The 14,894-nt window shown below is 36.4% G+C and overlaps 1 protein-coding gene across 3 annotated transcripts in view; it reads left to right on the forward strand.

The window, feature by feature from the left end:
• Positions 1–7,823: 7,823 nt before the first annotated feature.
• B52 (serine and arginine rich splicing factor B52) overlaps positions 7,824–14,894 on the forward strand; it is a 46,409-nt gene continuing 39,338 nt past the window's right edge. Inside the window, exons 1-4 of one of the 3 annotated variants that reach the window (XR_010949198.1) lie at positions 7,824–8,282; positions 8,449–8,598; positions 8,694–8,764; positions 8,821–8,925. Coding sequence is in view for 1 of the 3 variants with exons in the window: in XM_067763534.1 (XP_067619635.1) it covers positions 8,473–8,598; positions 8,694–8,764; positions 8,821–8,925 (302 nt within the window). In the remaining 2 variants the exon portion in view is untranslated. The remainder of the gene's footprint in view (positions 8,283–8,448; positions 8,599–8,693; positions 8,765–8,820; positions 8,926–14,894) is intronic. The other 2 variants (XR_010949199.1, XM_067763534.1) reach the window with 2 other exon arrangements.

Raw genomic sequence — 14,894 nt, forward strand, 5'->3', positions numbered from 1 at the left:
TCTGACTTTAAACAAATCAGCTCTATCGTCCCTGATAAGGGTTCTAACAGGGCATTGCTTAATAGGCACGCACGGTGCTAGAATGGGGGTAACGACCTTCGACTATTGTCGTAGCTGCAGATGTACAGAAGAGGAAGAGAGCGTCCAGCACTTCACTGTCACTGTGCAGCACTTAGTAGGCGTAGGATGGCTATCCCCGGTAAACCTTTTCTACATGACCTCGCTGAGGTCTCTTGCTATGAAGTAAAGGCTCTGGCAAAATTTATAATTTCCACGAGGTGGTTTGACCCGCTTTAGGCAGGGTAGGGGTCCTCTTTTGAGGCCGTATAGGGTATTACAATGGGCCCATTGGTGGCCTAAGTAGTGAGCTGTTACCATAGTGCTCAGCTCAGCCCTTGCAACCTAACCTAACCTAACCTAACGTTACCCATTAATTTCTTCACAGCGAGTCTGGTTCCGTTGCAAAGTCGTGGCACATTAATGTTGCGCAGCATAATAATCGGTGCTTCAATTTTTAATTGTAATTTATGAGGTGGTAGCCCTGGCAAATCGAGTGAGTTTAAGAATTCAGTTGGATAATTAACGACATCATCGTGATCAGTAATAGTGTCCATTGACTTATATGCAATTATGTCACCAGCTATTTGATCCAGAATAGCTGCATTTATATCATTGACGTCCTTATTTTTGCCAGCTTAAATTGCTCTTTTGCTGAACCAGTCATATTTTTTGTAATGTTGAACCATGTTTGGAAGTACACTCTGAATCGATGCCTCTTTAGACTGTGCAAAAGTGTAGAAATTGTTAGTCAATGCAATCATTCCTGTTGGATCGACAGACATTTGGCCATTTCCGATTTTCAGTAATGGCTGTGAAAATTAAGCTGCTGATCGTTTTGTAGTTGAACACGTACGTTTGTAGTAAGTGTAAGCGTGTTTACATGTCTCCATAAATACGATGATTTTAAACATGCATTGATTTCATCTGCAGTCGTGGATTTTGGGATCACAGGTAATGTTTGCCTGAAATCTCCAGCCAATAAAATCATGGCACCTCCAAAGACTGTTTGGCTTCAAAGTTCTATCAAGTGCTTGCAATGATTTCTTGTGTGCCATAGTACACTCATCCCATACGACGAGCTTACATACTTTAAGAACTTTTGCCATTCCAGATGTTTTCGAAATCGGTATCGTTATCAGTGTTCGGACTTGAAAATTTTGATTAGTGGTAGATTTTCCAAAAAACAGTGGTTGATTTGAGAAAATAGTGATAGATTTCGGTTATATTTTAAATATCTTGATATAATGAATAATAACCACTTTTTTCATATATATAGATAGGTGTACGTTGCAGTTTTGTACTAAAAACCTAAAGGAAAAGAGGTAATATGGTGATCGGAGCTAGGCTAGACGTTATTTTGAGTTTTATAAAACCGTTCAACTGCATTGATTTTCTTCCCGAATAATTGTGGGAAAAATAAGTTTTTTTTCAGAAATCTTCTATAAAAGTCTACCACCTATTTTTAAGCTTGCGTGGTAGAAGTGGTAGAACTTATATTTCAGGAAAAAAAAGATGTGGATTTCTATTTTAGTGATAGAAGTCCGAACACTGCTCACAGTTGAACTGCATACAAATTAACGGAACATAAGCGTCGTTGTATAAAAAATACAAAGCAGTAGAAATGTTCAGCCAGCAATGAAATGTGACATACGTTTGTGTATGTGTGCTGAAGCATCTCTCATAAACAGTGTACAAACCTCGGTGTTTATGTTTACTCTCCTTCGAAAAAAATTTGCAACTTAGCATCATGACACAAATCGAAAAATTCGCATATTTATTCAAAAAATGTTGTACACATGAAATGATATTGAAATGCACATTAACAGCTTCCATTTGATACCCATAATATAAAAACACATCCTAAGGTTATTCTGATCCACGTTTTGGGCAATATCTCGAGACCCTAGCCACCAAGATGTATGAAAATTACGTTCTGCTAAAGAACTCATCAACAGCTTTCATTTGATATCCATATTGTATAAACACATTCTAGGGGTAACTGGGTCCACGTTTTGGCCTATACCTCGAGACCCTAGTCACCCAGAGATACGAAAAATTATCATGTACTAAAGCACTCATCAACAGCTTTCATTTGATATCCATATTGTATAAACACATTCTTGGGGTACCCGGGTCCACCCTTTGGCCTATATCTCGAGACCCTAGTCACCTAGGAGTACGAAAAGTACCCCATATTAAAGTATTCATCACAAGCTTCCATCTGATACCCATATTATACAAACACATGGTAGGGTTATCCGGGTCCACGCTTCGACCTATATCTCAAGACCCTATAAATTTTATAAAATTTTGTTTGCCAAAAACCTTCCCCTATTTGATCCCTATAATATGAAAAAAGAACGGATAAAATTGGACTCGTATCGGCCCCAAAACATGGACAGGAACGAACGTCATTTCATTTTTATATATATAGATTGTATCTAGTCTGTAAGCTATTTGATCATAGATTGAATAAAATAAACTAAACTAAACAAAACAAAACAAAACAAAACAAAACAAAACAAAACCAAACAAAACAAAACTAAACTAAAATAAACTAAACTAAACTAAACTAAACAAAACAAAACAAAACAAAACAAAACAAAACAAAACAAAACAAAACAAAACAAAACAAAACAAAACAAAACAAAACAAAACAAAACAAAACAAAACGAAACAAAACAAAACAAAACTAAACTAAACAAAACAAAACACAACAAAACAAAACAAAACAAAACAAAACAAAACAAAACAAAACAAAAGAAAACAAAAAAAAAACAAAACATAACAAAAGAAAACAAAACAAAAACAAACAAAACAAAACTAAACTAAACTAAAGTAAACTAAACTAAACCAAACTAAAGTAAACTATACTAAACTAAACTATACTAAACTAAACTATACTAAACTAAACTAAACTATACTAAACTAAACTAAACTAAACTTACTTACTTACTTAATTGGCGCTTAACCGTCTAAACGGTTATGGCCGTCCAACAAGGCGCGCCAGTCGCTCCCTCGCTCCGCCAACCGGCGCCAATTGGTCACACCAAAACAGTTTAAATCGTTTTTCACCTGGTCCTTCCAACGGAGTGACGGCCGCCCTCTGCTTCCATAGGCGGGTTCCGATAGAAACACTTTCTTGGCCGGAGCATCATCTTTCATTCGCATAACATGGCCTAGCCAGCGCAGCCGCTGCGTTTTAATTCGCTGGACTATGTTGATGTCTGCGTATAGCTCGTACAGCTCATCAGTAAATCTTCTTCGGTACTCGCCATCGCCATCGCCAACGCGTAAAGGTCCATAAATCTTTCGAAGAACTTTTCTCTCGAACACTCCCAAAGCCGCTTCATCTGCTGTTGTCATGGTCCATGCTTCTGGCCCATATAGCAGGACGGGTACGATAAGTGACTTATAGAGTATGATTTTCGTTCGCCGAGAGAGGACTTTACTTTTCAATTGCCTACCTAGTACAAAGTAGTATTTATTGGCAAGATTGATTCTTCGCTAGATTTCAGTATTGATGTTGTTGCTAGTGTTGATGCTGGTTCCCAAATAAACTAATTCGAAATTATGGCTGCCAACAGTAGCGTGGTTGCCAAGGCGCGTATGCGCTGACTCTTTGCTGGATGACAGCAGGTACTTTGTTTTGTCCTCATTCACCATCAAACACATCTTTATTGCTTCTTTTTCCAGTTTGGAGTAAGCAGAACTAACAGCGCGGGTATTTAGGCCGATGATATCAATGTCATCAGCATATGCCAGTAATTGCACGCTTTTATAGTATATTGTTCCAGCGCGGTTAGGTTATGCAGCTAGTATAATTTTCTCCAAAATTAATTAAAGAAATCGCACGATAGGGGGTCACCCTGTCTGAAACCTGGTTTAGTTTCGAACGGCTCGGAGAGGTCCTTCCCAATTCTGACTGAGCTGATGGTGTTGCTCAACGTCATTTTGCACAGCCGTATACGTTTTGCGGGGAAACCAAATTCAGACATAGCGGCATATAGGCAGCTCCTTTTCGTGCTGTCGAAGGCGGCTTTAAAGTCGACGAAGAGGTGATGTATGTCGATTCTCTTTTCACGGGTTTTTTCCAAGATTTGGCGAATTGTGAAAATCTGGTCGATGGTAGATTTACCAGGTCTGAAGCCGAACTGATAAGGTCCAATCAGCCGGTTCACGGCGGGCTTCAATCTTTCGCACAATACACTTGAAAGGACCTTATATGCGATATTAAGAAGGCTGATTCCACTATAGTTGGTGCGCTTTGCAGTATTCCCCTTAATGTGGACTGGGCAAAGAACACTTAGATTCCAACCGTCGGGCATGCACTCGTCCGCCCATATTTTGCTAAGAAGCTGCTGCATGCGCCTTACCAACTCCTCGCCGCCGTACTTGAATAGCTCCGCAGGCAATCCATCAGCGCCCACGGCCTTGTTGTTTTTCAATTAACTTCGTCATCGTCGATTGCGGGATCGGGTTCTTCATTTCTGCGCGGTGAATTGCTGCCTTCATTTAGGAGAGCAGAGAAGTATACCCTCCATAATTTAAGCACTCTCTGGACATCAGTTACAAGGTCGCCGATTTCATTCCTACAGGAGTTTGCCCGGTCTTAAAACCTTCCGTCCGTCGCCGTATTTTTTGGTAGAATTTTCGGGCGTTATTCCTGGTGGCTAGCAGCTTAAGCTCCTCGCACTCACGCCTTTCTGCTTCTGCTTTTTTCTTCCTGAAAAGGCGTCTCGCTTCCCTTTTCAACTCACGATAGCGTTCATACACTCCTCTTGTCGCGCTCGCTTTTAACGTAGCCCTGTAGGCAGCGTCTTTTCTTTCGGTTGCAACCCGGCATTCTTCATTGTACCAGTTGTTTTTTCGTGGCCGCCGGTAACCAATTTTTTCCTCGGCGGCAGTTCGAGGTGCTTTGGAGATATGCTCCTGTATTTCTTCAGGATAAGTTGTGCTCTCAGAGAGCAGGTGTGGGAGTCGAGTTGCGAAATCATTGGCAGTCTGTTGTGATTGAAGCTTTTCGACGTCTAGCTTTCCTTGTGTTTTTTGTTCCTTGGTTTTAGCCGCGTTGAGGCGGGTGCGTATTTTGGCTGCAACGAGATAATGGTCCGAGTCGATGTTAGGTCCTCGGATGGACCACTGGAGGCATGCCGTCCGTCTATCACAACGTGATTGATCTGATTGCGAGTATTTCGATCAGGGGACAGCCATGTAGCTTGATGTATCTTTTTATGCATGAACCTCGTGCTGGATATGACCATGTTTCGAGAACCGGCAAAGACAATCAGCCTCAGTCCGTTAGGAGAAGTTTCATTGTGTAGGCTGAACTTTCCGACTGTAGGGCCAAAAACACCGTCTTTGCCCACCCTGGCGTTAAAGTCGCCAAGCACGACTTTTATATCATGACGGCGGCAGCGCTCGTATGTGCGTTCTGATTGTTCATAAAAAGTGCCTTTCACCTCATCGTCTTTCCCCTCTGTCGGCGCATGGGCGCAGACGAATGATATATTAAAAAAGTTTGCTTTTGTTCGGATAGCGGCGAGACGCTCGTCCACAGGCGTGAACGCCAGCCCTTGGTGACAAAATCTCTCTCCCACCACGAATCCGACGCCGAAACTGCGCTTATTCGTATGGCCACTCCAATAGATGTCACAATTTTTGATCTTCTTCCTTGCTTCGTCCAACGCATTTCTTGGATGGCGGTGATGTCAGATTTTGCTATGACGAGGACATCAACCAGCCGGGCATCTGCACCAATCCCATTCAGGGAGCGGACGTTCCAGAAGCATGCCCTCAATTCATTGTCCTTCAAACGTTTGCCATGGTCGTCATCAATAGAGTGTATTTATCCGAGGCTTGTTGTTATATTTCATTGGAGTATGGTTTTACGTTGCGGGTCCCAAGCCCAGCGCACAACCCGCTAAGCGGGGGTGAAAATATTACTTGCACGTTTATATAGCGAGCCGCATGCTGCAAGACAGACGCCCGCTTGCAGCCGCACCTAGAGGTGTACAGACGCTGCCGATGAGATCTCCCCCGGCTAGCCCTTAAACCGATTATGTCAGAGTGGCCTAGCCAGGTTGTCGCTTTCTCACATTAGCTCACAGTTTTAGCGGCTACCCAGAGGATACTTGGCCGCAAGCGACCGGCAGTAGTGAGCTGCTTGAACCGCATGCAAAAGAATCGCTCTGGCCATTCCCAGGTGAATGGCGGTCAGAAGCTTTCCCCACATTCGTGGACTTCTACACATGGCTCCACCCTCGCTAACTAAACCAAACTAAACTATACTAAACTAAACTAAAATAAACTAAACTAAACGAAACGAAACTAAACTAAACTAAACTTAACTAAACTAAACTAATCTAAACTAAACTAAACTGAACTATACTAAACTAAATTTAACTAAACTAAAATAAACTAAACTAAATTATACTAAACTAAACTAAACTAACCTAAACTAAACTAAACTAAACTAACCTAAACTAAACTAAACTAAACTAAACTAAACCAAACTAAGTTAATCTAAACTAAACTAAACTGAACTATACTAAACTAAATTTAACTAAACTAAAATAAACTAAACTAAACAAAAATAAACTAAACTAAATTAAACTAAATTATACTAAACTAAACTAAACTTAACTAAACTAAACTAATCTAAACTGAACTATACTAAACTAAATTTAACAAAACTAAAATAAACTAAACTAAACTAAACTAAACAAAAATAAACTAAACTAAACTATACTAAACTAAACTAAACTATACTAAACTAAAATAAACTAAACTATACTAAACTAAACAAAACTTAACTAAACTAAACTAATCTAAACTAAACTAAAATAAACTGAACTATACTAAATTAAATTTAACTAAACTAAAATAAACTAAACTAAACTAAAATATACTATACTAAACTAAACTAAACTAAACTAAACTAAACTAAACTAAACTAAACTAACCTAAACTCAACTAAACTAAACTAAACTAAACTAAACTAAACTAAACTATACTAAACTAAACAAAACTTAACTAAACTAAACTAATCTAAACTAAACTAAAATAAACTGAACTATACTAAATTAAATTTAACTAAACTAAAATAAACTAAACTAAACTAAAATATACTATACTAAACTAAACTAAACTAAACTAAACTAAACTAACCTAAACTAAACTAAACTAAACTAAACTAAACTAAACTTAACTATACTAAACTAAACTGAACTATACTAAACTAAATTTAACTAAACTAAAATAAACTAAACTAAACTAAACAAAAATAAACTAAACTAAATTAAACTAAACTATACTAAACTAAACTAAACTAAACTATACTAAACTAAACAAAACTTAACTAAACTAAACTAATCTAAACTATACTAAACTAAACTGAACTATACTAAACTAAATTTAACTAAACTAAAATAAACTAAACTAAACTAAACAAAAATAAACTAAACTAAATTAAACTAAACTATACTAAACTAAACTAACCTAAACTAAACTTAACTAAACTAAACTAATCTAAACTAAACTAAACAAAACTAAACTGAACTATACTAAACTAAATTTAACTAAACTAAAATAAACTAAACTAAACAAAAATAAACTAAACTAAACTATACTAAACTAAACTAAACTATACTAAACTAAAATAAACTAAACTAAACTAAACTAAACTAAACTAAACTATACTAAACTAAACAAAACTAAACTAAACTAAACTAAACTAAACTAAACTAAACTAAACTAACCTAAACTAAACTAAACTAAACTATACTAACCTAAACTAAACTAAACTATACTAAACTAAATTAAAAGAAAATCGCCGTGCAACTAGTTGGGTTATCTCATTGGCTGATTTTATTTTTTTCTTTTCACTGGAATAGGGATTGTTAAAAGGATATGGCAAACGCAATAGGCAACCAGCACATTGACAAGGTTTTCTTAAATTCGTCTAACACTAACACGCATATTTTGACAATCTGAACAAAGCTGTTGCTGTAGAGATGAGCCAACCATAGAGTTGAACCATGCCTGGTACTGAATTCGCCTTGAATCACACTGTTCAGTGGAAAACTGTTATATCCGTATTCTTCTTTGCACAATCAAAAAGTATTATTTTGCAGCACATAATTAAAATAAAGGTTATTTCATTAGAGGCGTTGTTAAATATATAAACAATATTGGTAAATATTGTCCGTAGAGTGACACAGGTAATATACCCATATTAATTGCTTACTAAATCGCTTTTTTATAATACACCAACGCTAGGCGATGGGCAGGTCGCCATCTTGTGATTTAATAAACACATGCCTATTTTGCAATTGTTCAACTCCGCAGTTGTGTTTACGATATGATTTTTTATTCAATTTAATATAGCGTTAAACGAAAAATATTTGAATTATGGTTGGCTCAAGAGTGTACGTTGGCGGACTTCCGTACGGTGTTCGAGAACGAGACCTGGAGCGCTTCTTTAAAGGTTATGGACGAACGCGGGATATATTGTTAAAAAACGGATATGGTTTTGTCGTAAGTATTTTAAACGCCTTATAACACGAAAGTAATCAATGTGTACGAACTGTGCTGACGTAGTTGAAATAAACATAATATTTAATCTATACTAGGAATTTGAAGACCACAGAGATGCAGATGACGCGGTATATGAATTAAATGGGAAAGAACTGTTAGGAGAAAGGTGGGTAGGTTGCATTTTCGTAATTAATTTTGTTATAGTTTATTGTCGTTTTGTAGAGTGGTTGTAGAGGCGGCAAGAGGGACAGTTCGCGGCAACAACAGAGATCGTTACGATGATAGGTATGGTCGTCGAGGTGGAGGTGGTCGATACAATGATAATAGGTTAGTATTATTATAATGTACTCTATTTAGTCACATACTATTTACATTGGTATAGTTATGTAACCAAAAATGAAATTAAGCTCGTGGCAAACTTGCCATATCAATATCCATATAAATCAGTTAATCAAGCCAAGCCTATGGAAATCATTGTAATGGAACATTGGTGGCATACCATAGCACCCTTACCATAACATAAACCGGCGACGAATATTTATTTAGATTGAACATCTGTGAATAATTGCGCCGACAATTGTTAAGAACAATACATAGATGTGATAGAAAATGTGATATTTCGCAATTGAGTACATCAGGCTTGACTAAGAAATATGGAGGGTTGTAAATGTACTGCTGTTCAAATGGTCGTCGTTTTGTTATTCGGTATAATTGTGGTAAATATTTAATTCTGGCGCCATTAATAAGCTACTAACGATGCAAAATAATAAAAAACATACAAGTGGAGTATGACACGTGGTAGTGATTCAAAATAGAGTTCGACTAGCATTGTTGGTGTTGTTGTAGCAGTGTACTTTTCGTGGAGCAGCCCGGGTAATTTTTTATAAGCGCGGCCGGTAATAGTGCAGTTTACGGTACCACCCGAAATTTGGGCCAGGGAGTGAGGTAATAAAAGATGCGTATTCACGTCTAGATCAAGAATCCGAAAGCGGAAGTTATCTTTTTTTACCCGTTCAAAAGATATTAACGAAAAACTGAGAAAAGACCAGCGGGTCCCTCCGAAACCGGGGGTGGGGTCCATAGTATTTTTGGGCAGAACACCTTTCTGTGTTGGCGGCCTCGGCCGCGCTTATAAAAAATAACCCTGGGCTACGCCATGCCAAGTCCGGGTGTGTGGTATAACGTGGCGGTAGCCACGGTGATGCACAATTTTTTTTTGTGGGTACAAACAACAACAACCACATTAAAATCGCCAACTTCAACTGCAAATATCTCCGGGCAGAGATAATTTTTTTCTTTTCCGCCTTCGGATTATTGTTCTCGAGATTAATACACGGCTTTTGATACCTCACTCGAAAATCTTGGCCCAACTTTAGGGTGGGTACCGTAAACTGCACTACTACCGCGCGGCCGAATGCGGCCAACGCACAAAGGTGCTCTGCGGTAAAATACTATGGATCCAATCCCCGATTTCGGAGAAGTCCATGTAATTATTAGGTTTTTCGGGAATATCTTTTGACTGACCCAATATTTTTTTGCCGCTTTCGGATTGTTAATACTGAAGTGTCTTTTGATGTCTACTGATATTTTTGGGCGCGTATTAGCAGTCGACCCTCTTGTAAGTTTTAACCCACAAACAAAGGGTGCTTTCTTATTTTAAAGTTATTGCCAATTAAAATTAATAATCTTATCTTATTAATATTATAAATGCGAATGTTTGGATGTCCAGACATTTGCCTTTATGACTCAATCATGCAAGAACGGCTTGACGGATTCGGATGGAATTTGGCACACATATAGCCAATAATCTAGAAGGATCTACTAGCTATATGCCTTTGAAAAGGGGGGAGGTCCACGCCCCCCAGAAAAAGTTATAATTTAATAATATTTATTCGTCTTTGTGACTCACGCCAGAAGGTTACACGAATTTTGATGAAATTTGGGACACTAGCTAAAAAATGTTCGAAAATGGAAAGGGGGAGGTCGCACGACAGCTTCGATTAATTTTTAATAATTTTTACACATTATAACGTTAAGTTTACTGACCTTCGCCAATATTACAAACTCAATGGGTCAAAAAAGTCGAAGGCTTACAAAGTGAGCAGTGACTCTTTGCCCGGCGAACCCAGTTCTTAAAGAAAAATACCCAGAACTCGCAGATGGCACTCTCCAATATACATTGGTGTACTTTGATAAATTTTACAAAGATATTAATGAATCCCGAATCCCTTGAAAACGAAACCGATCTGGCAAATGGTCTAAATAGATTTTTTGTAAACAGTGTGTTTGAAATTAATAATAACATAGAAACCTGTCAAGTATCACTAGAGGATACACAAGTCCATTCAAAATTAAAGTTTGCTAAAATTACCACCGATGATGTTATTAATAAACTAAAAGACTTTAAATATAAAATAGGTGGAAGAAAACTTATGTCCGAAAGTGTACTAAAAGATTGTATATCGTATACCGGATATTTCTATGCTCAAATAATCAATAACAGCTTAGAAGATGGTGTGGTACCTGAAATGTGGAAAACCTCAACAATAATACCTGTGGAAAAAGTTAAAAAGACAATGCAACCTGAAGAACTTAGGCCCATAAATACCCTGCCAAGTGATGCTAAAATTCTCGAAGTCGTTGTTAAGAACCAGTTGGTAAATCATCTTGAAGTAAATAATATACTAGTCTACCAACAGTCAGGATTTAGGAAAAAAAATTCTTGTGAGACAGCGCTGAACTTGGTGATATCTGATTGGAAAGAAGAGCTAAACAACAAAAAAGTAGTGGTTTCAGTTTTCCTTGACCTCAAAAGAGCTTTTGAAAGGGTGAATAGAGTAATATTAATAAAAAAAAATGCAGCGGACTGGCATAACTGATATTGAACTTAAATGGTTCCGCAACTATTTGAAGCAGAGAAAGCAGAAAACAGTTATAAATGCTGTGACGTCGGATGAATTAGAGGTACCCATAGGGTTACCCCAAGGCTCGGTATTGGCACCTATATTATTTCTTATATACATAAATGACGTCAATGCTATCGAAGGTTGTGAAAATAGACTTTTTGCGGATGATGCATTAATTATGATAAGTGAAAATAATATGAATACTGCACTGGCCAAAATGCAACATGAACTAAATAACTTGTATAAATGGTTGTGTGGTAATAGACTGAAACTAAATATTAATAAAACTAAATATATGATAATAACAAGGAGGAATATCAATGAGGATGATATAGCCGAGCTAAAAATAAATGATGATATACAAAGAGTTAACAGTATAAAATACTTAGGAATAATTTATTTATTTATTTTATTTATATACAGTCTTTTAGACTTAATTTCTTAATTTTCTAAAATTACATCTATGAGATCTCGTTATGTTATTGCAATTGATTTTTGTGTTTACATCATTAAATTATCTAAAAGGCATTGTTTTGCAGTAGTTGAACAATAATTTCTTAAATTGATTGCTATTTCGACATTGTTTTATATCATTTGGTAGCTCATTGTATTCTCTTATTCCATCGTAATATATATTTTTTTTGTCGAATTCCGATCTTACAGCTGGCAAATGAAAATTGTTTCTATTTCTCGTTTGATAAGCATGGACCTCATTATTATATAACACGTGGTCGTTCAAATATGTCGGCAGCTTACCTAGTTTGATATTATGTATAAATTTTAAAGTGTAATAAACAGTGAGTTTTTTTCCACTCAGCCAATTTAGGCTATTAAGCATTTCATGTATTGGAGTGTCATATCGTTTTTTGAGGATGAACCGCATAGCTTTATTTTGCTCCACCTGTAGTTTTGTAATGCTCGAGTCAGCTAACGTAAATAAAATTTTAGGGCAATATATGAAGTGCGGTTCTACAATAGACCTATAGACCATTATTTTGTAACATTTGCTCACGTGCTTGCACGTTCGGAACATAAATCCATTTTTTTTTTGATATTTTTGCCTCTATATATTTCAGATGCCCATCGAACTTGAGTTTCTCATCAATTATTACTCCTAGGTATTTCATTTCATCAACCATTTTTATAGTACTATTTGCCATTTTTAGGGTAATATTGCCTTCTGTTATTTTTCTCCGCTTGCATTTTGGTCACAGCTTCAATCTCCGTTGGACAGCTTATTGTCAATAATGCATCATCTGCGAAAAGTCGTATGTTGCAATGGCTAAGACAGTTTTTAATATCGTTTATGTAAATAATGAACAAAATTGCTGCAAGTACAGATCCCTGTGGTAGACCTATTTCAACATCAATTTCGGGCGACTGTGCATTCTGATTACTGTTTTTTGTTTTCTTCCAGTGATGTAGCTTTTAAACCAATCAAGAGCCGTATTTCGTACTCCTATTCTTTCTAGCTTTCTCAACAGGATAACCCTGTCAATTGTTTCGAATGCTCTTTTTAGGTCTAGGAAGACCGAAACTGTTATTAGTTTTTTTGACATGGCTTCTTTCCATTCCGTTATTACCAAGTTTAGGGCAGTTTCACAAGTGTTTAGACCTGAAGCCCGATTGCTCATGTATTATAATTTTCTGATTGTTCAGGTACCCTAGAAGCTGGTCCTTCACGATTTTCTCTATAATTTTTTCATCGCTGGGCAACGTATTAATGGGCCGTATTTCCTCCGGTTTTTCTGTCCCTTTGACTTTTTCAACTGGTACAACAACTGTTGAGATTTTCCAACTTGTCGGAACGACACCTTTTTAAAGCTTTCATTGATAATACACGTTTATGCGTATCCTAAGTATTCCATACTGTCTTTAAATACACCTTCAGATACCAGTTTTTTCCTCCGTACTTATTTTTTAAAGTCGCACTTGTTCTCATGAGCTGCTCCACGTTTATTTGTTTAAATTTAAATACACTTCTGATACTATCCTCTGGGGTTTCATCTGGTGTAGTTGTATCAATATTATTGCAAATTGTTCTTATGCTCTCGACGAAGTAAAGGTTTAGTTGGCTTGCAATTTCATAGTCTTGTTCAATGATCATATTATTTATAACGATGCGTTTTATTTGCGATGCGTCACTGTTCAAGTTTATGGCATCTTTTAGACATTTCCACATTAGTCTTTGATTATTGTAATTTGCCGCTATTTTATTTTCCATAAATTTTTTCTTTTTTATTTTAATTAATTTCTTATAGTGCCGTTTTGTATACAACATTTATGTTAAAGTCGCCAATTACGACATTATTTTCATTTTCACTAAAATATTCTTCCAGTATCTCCCCGATATATTTTATAAACTCATTATCACTTGAATTTGGAGAGTGGTAAACTAAACCAATTTGCCATTTAATCGTATTATTGAGCGTTTTTATCACAATACACCATAAGTTGTTATTTATACTGTTATTGTAAACTACTATACATTCGATCGCTTTATGAGTATATATTAGGACACCACCTGTATGTCGGCTATGGGAATCACATCTAATATGATTATAGCCAACTATATTTATTTCTGATTCACTTATATTCAATGTGGTATGGGTCTCGGCACATAAAATAATATTTGGCATTTCTTCTTCAATCATTCTTTGTACTTCATTTTTGTTGGCCGTAATGCTATTGGTATTGAGGTATATACATTTACTTTTAAATTAATATCTTCATTATCTTTTAATTGCTAATACCTGAGTCTTTGTTTTTTTATTTGTAACTTATTTACATAACGTGGACACTCTCTGTCAAATGTATCATGATTAATGTCTATTTGTAAATTCAACTTTTCTTTTGCATTCATGCAATTTAAGCAGTTTTTTACCGGAGTTTCATTACATGTTTTGGAGCTATGTTTCCCATGACATTTATGGCACGCTTCATCGTTTTTGCAGTCTGAGGCTCTATGATTGAATCCTTTGCATTTGTAGCACATCAGTACGCTTATCGCATCATACACTCAATCTTTCCCATCCAATGTTTATATGCTCAGCAGCAAGGATCTTAGTAAAACCTTCTTTATCAATTTCTATAATTACATCTTGCACCGTTGTGTTACTTCGTTTTCTCTCAATTTTTTTAAACAATTTTTAGGGAACTATTGCTTATATTTGTATTTTGTTTTTTTATTGTGTCATTAGCATATCATTATCATACTTGCATTTCAAGCCAGTGGCTACAAAACTTGGACGAATCGACTCAGGCACTTTTATTTCATATTCCCTACCAATATTATTTTCGATAGCTACTTTTATTTTTTCACGTTCATCAACATTTTCACTATGGATTACCATAACTCCATTACTTTTTGTTGCGATATTTGATATCTTT

Source organism: Eurosta solidaginis, chromosome 1 (genome assembly GCF_040869045.1).
Source record: "Eurosta solidaginis isolate ZX-2024a chromosome 1, ASM4086904v1, whole genome shotgun sequence".
NCBI lineage: Eukaryota > Metazoa > Arthropoda > Insecta > Diptera > Tephritidae > Eurosta > Eurosta solidaginis.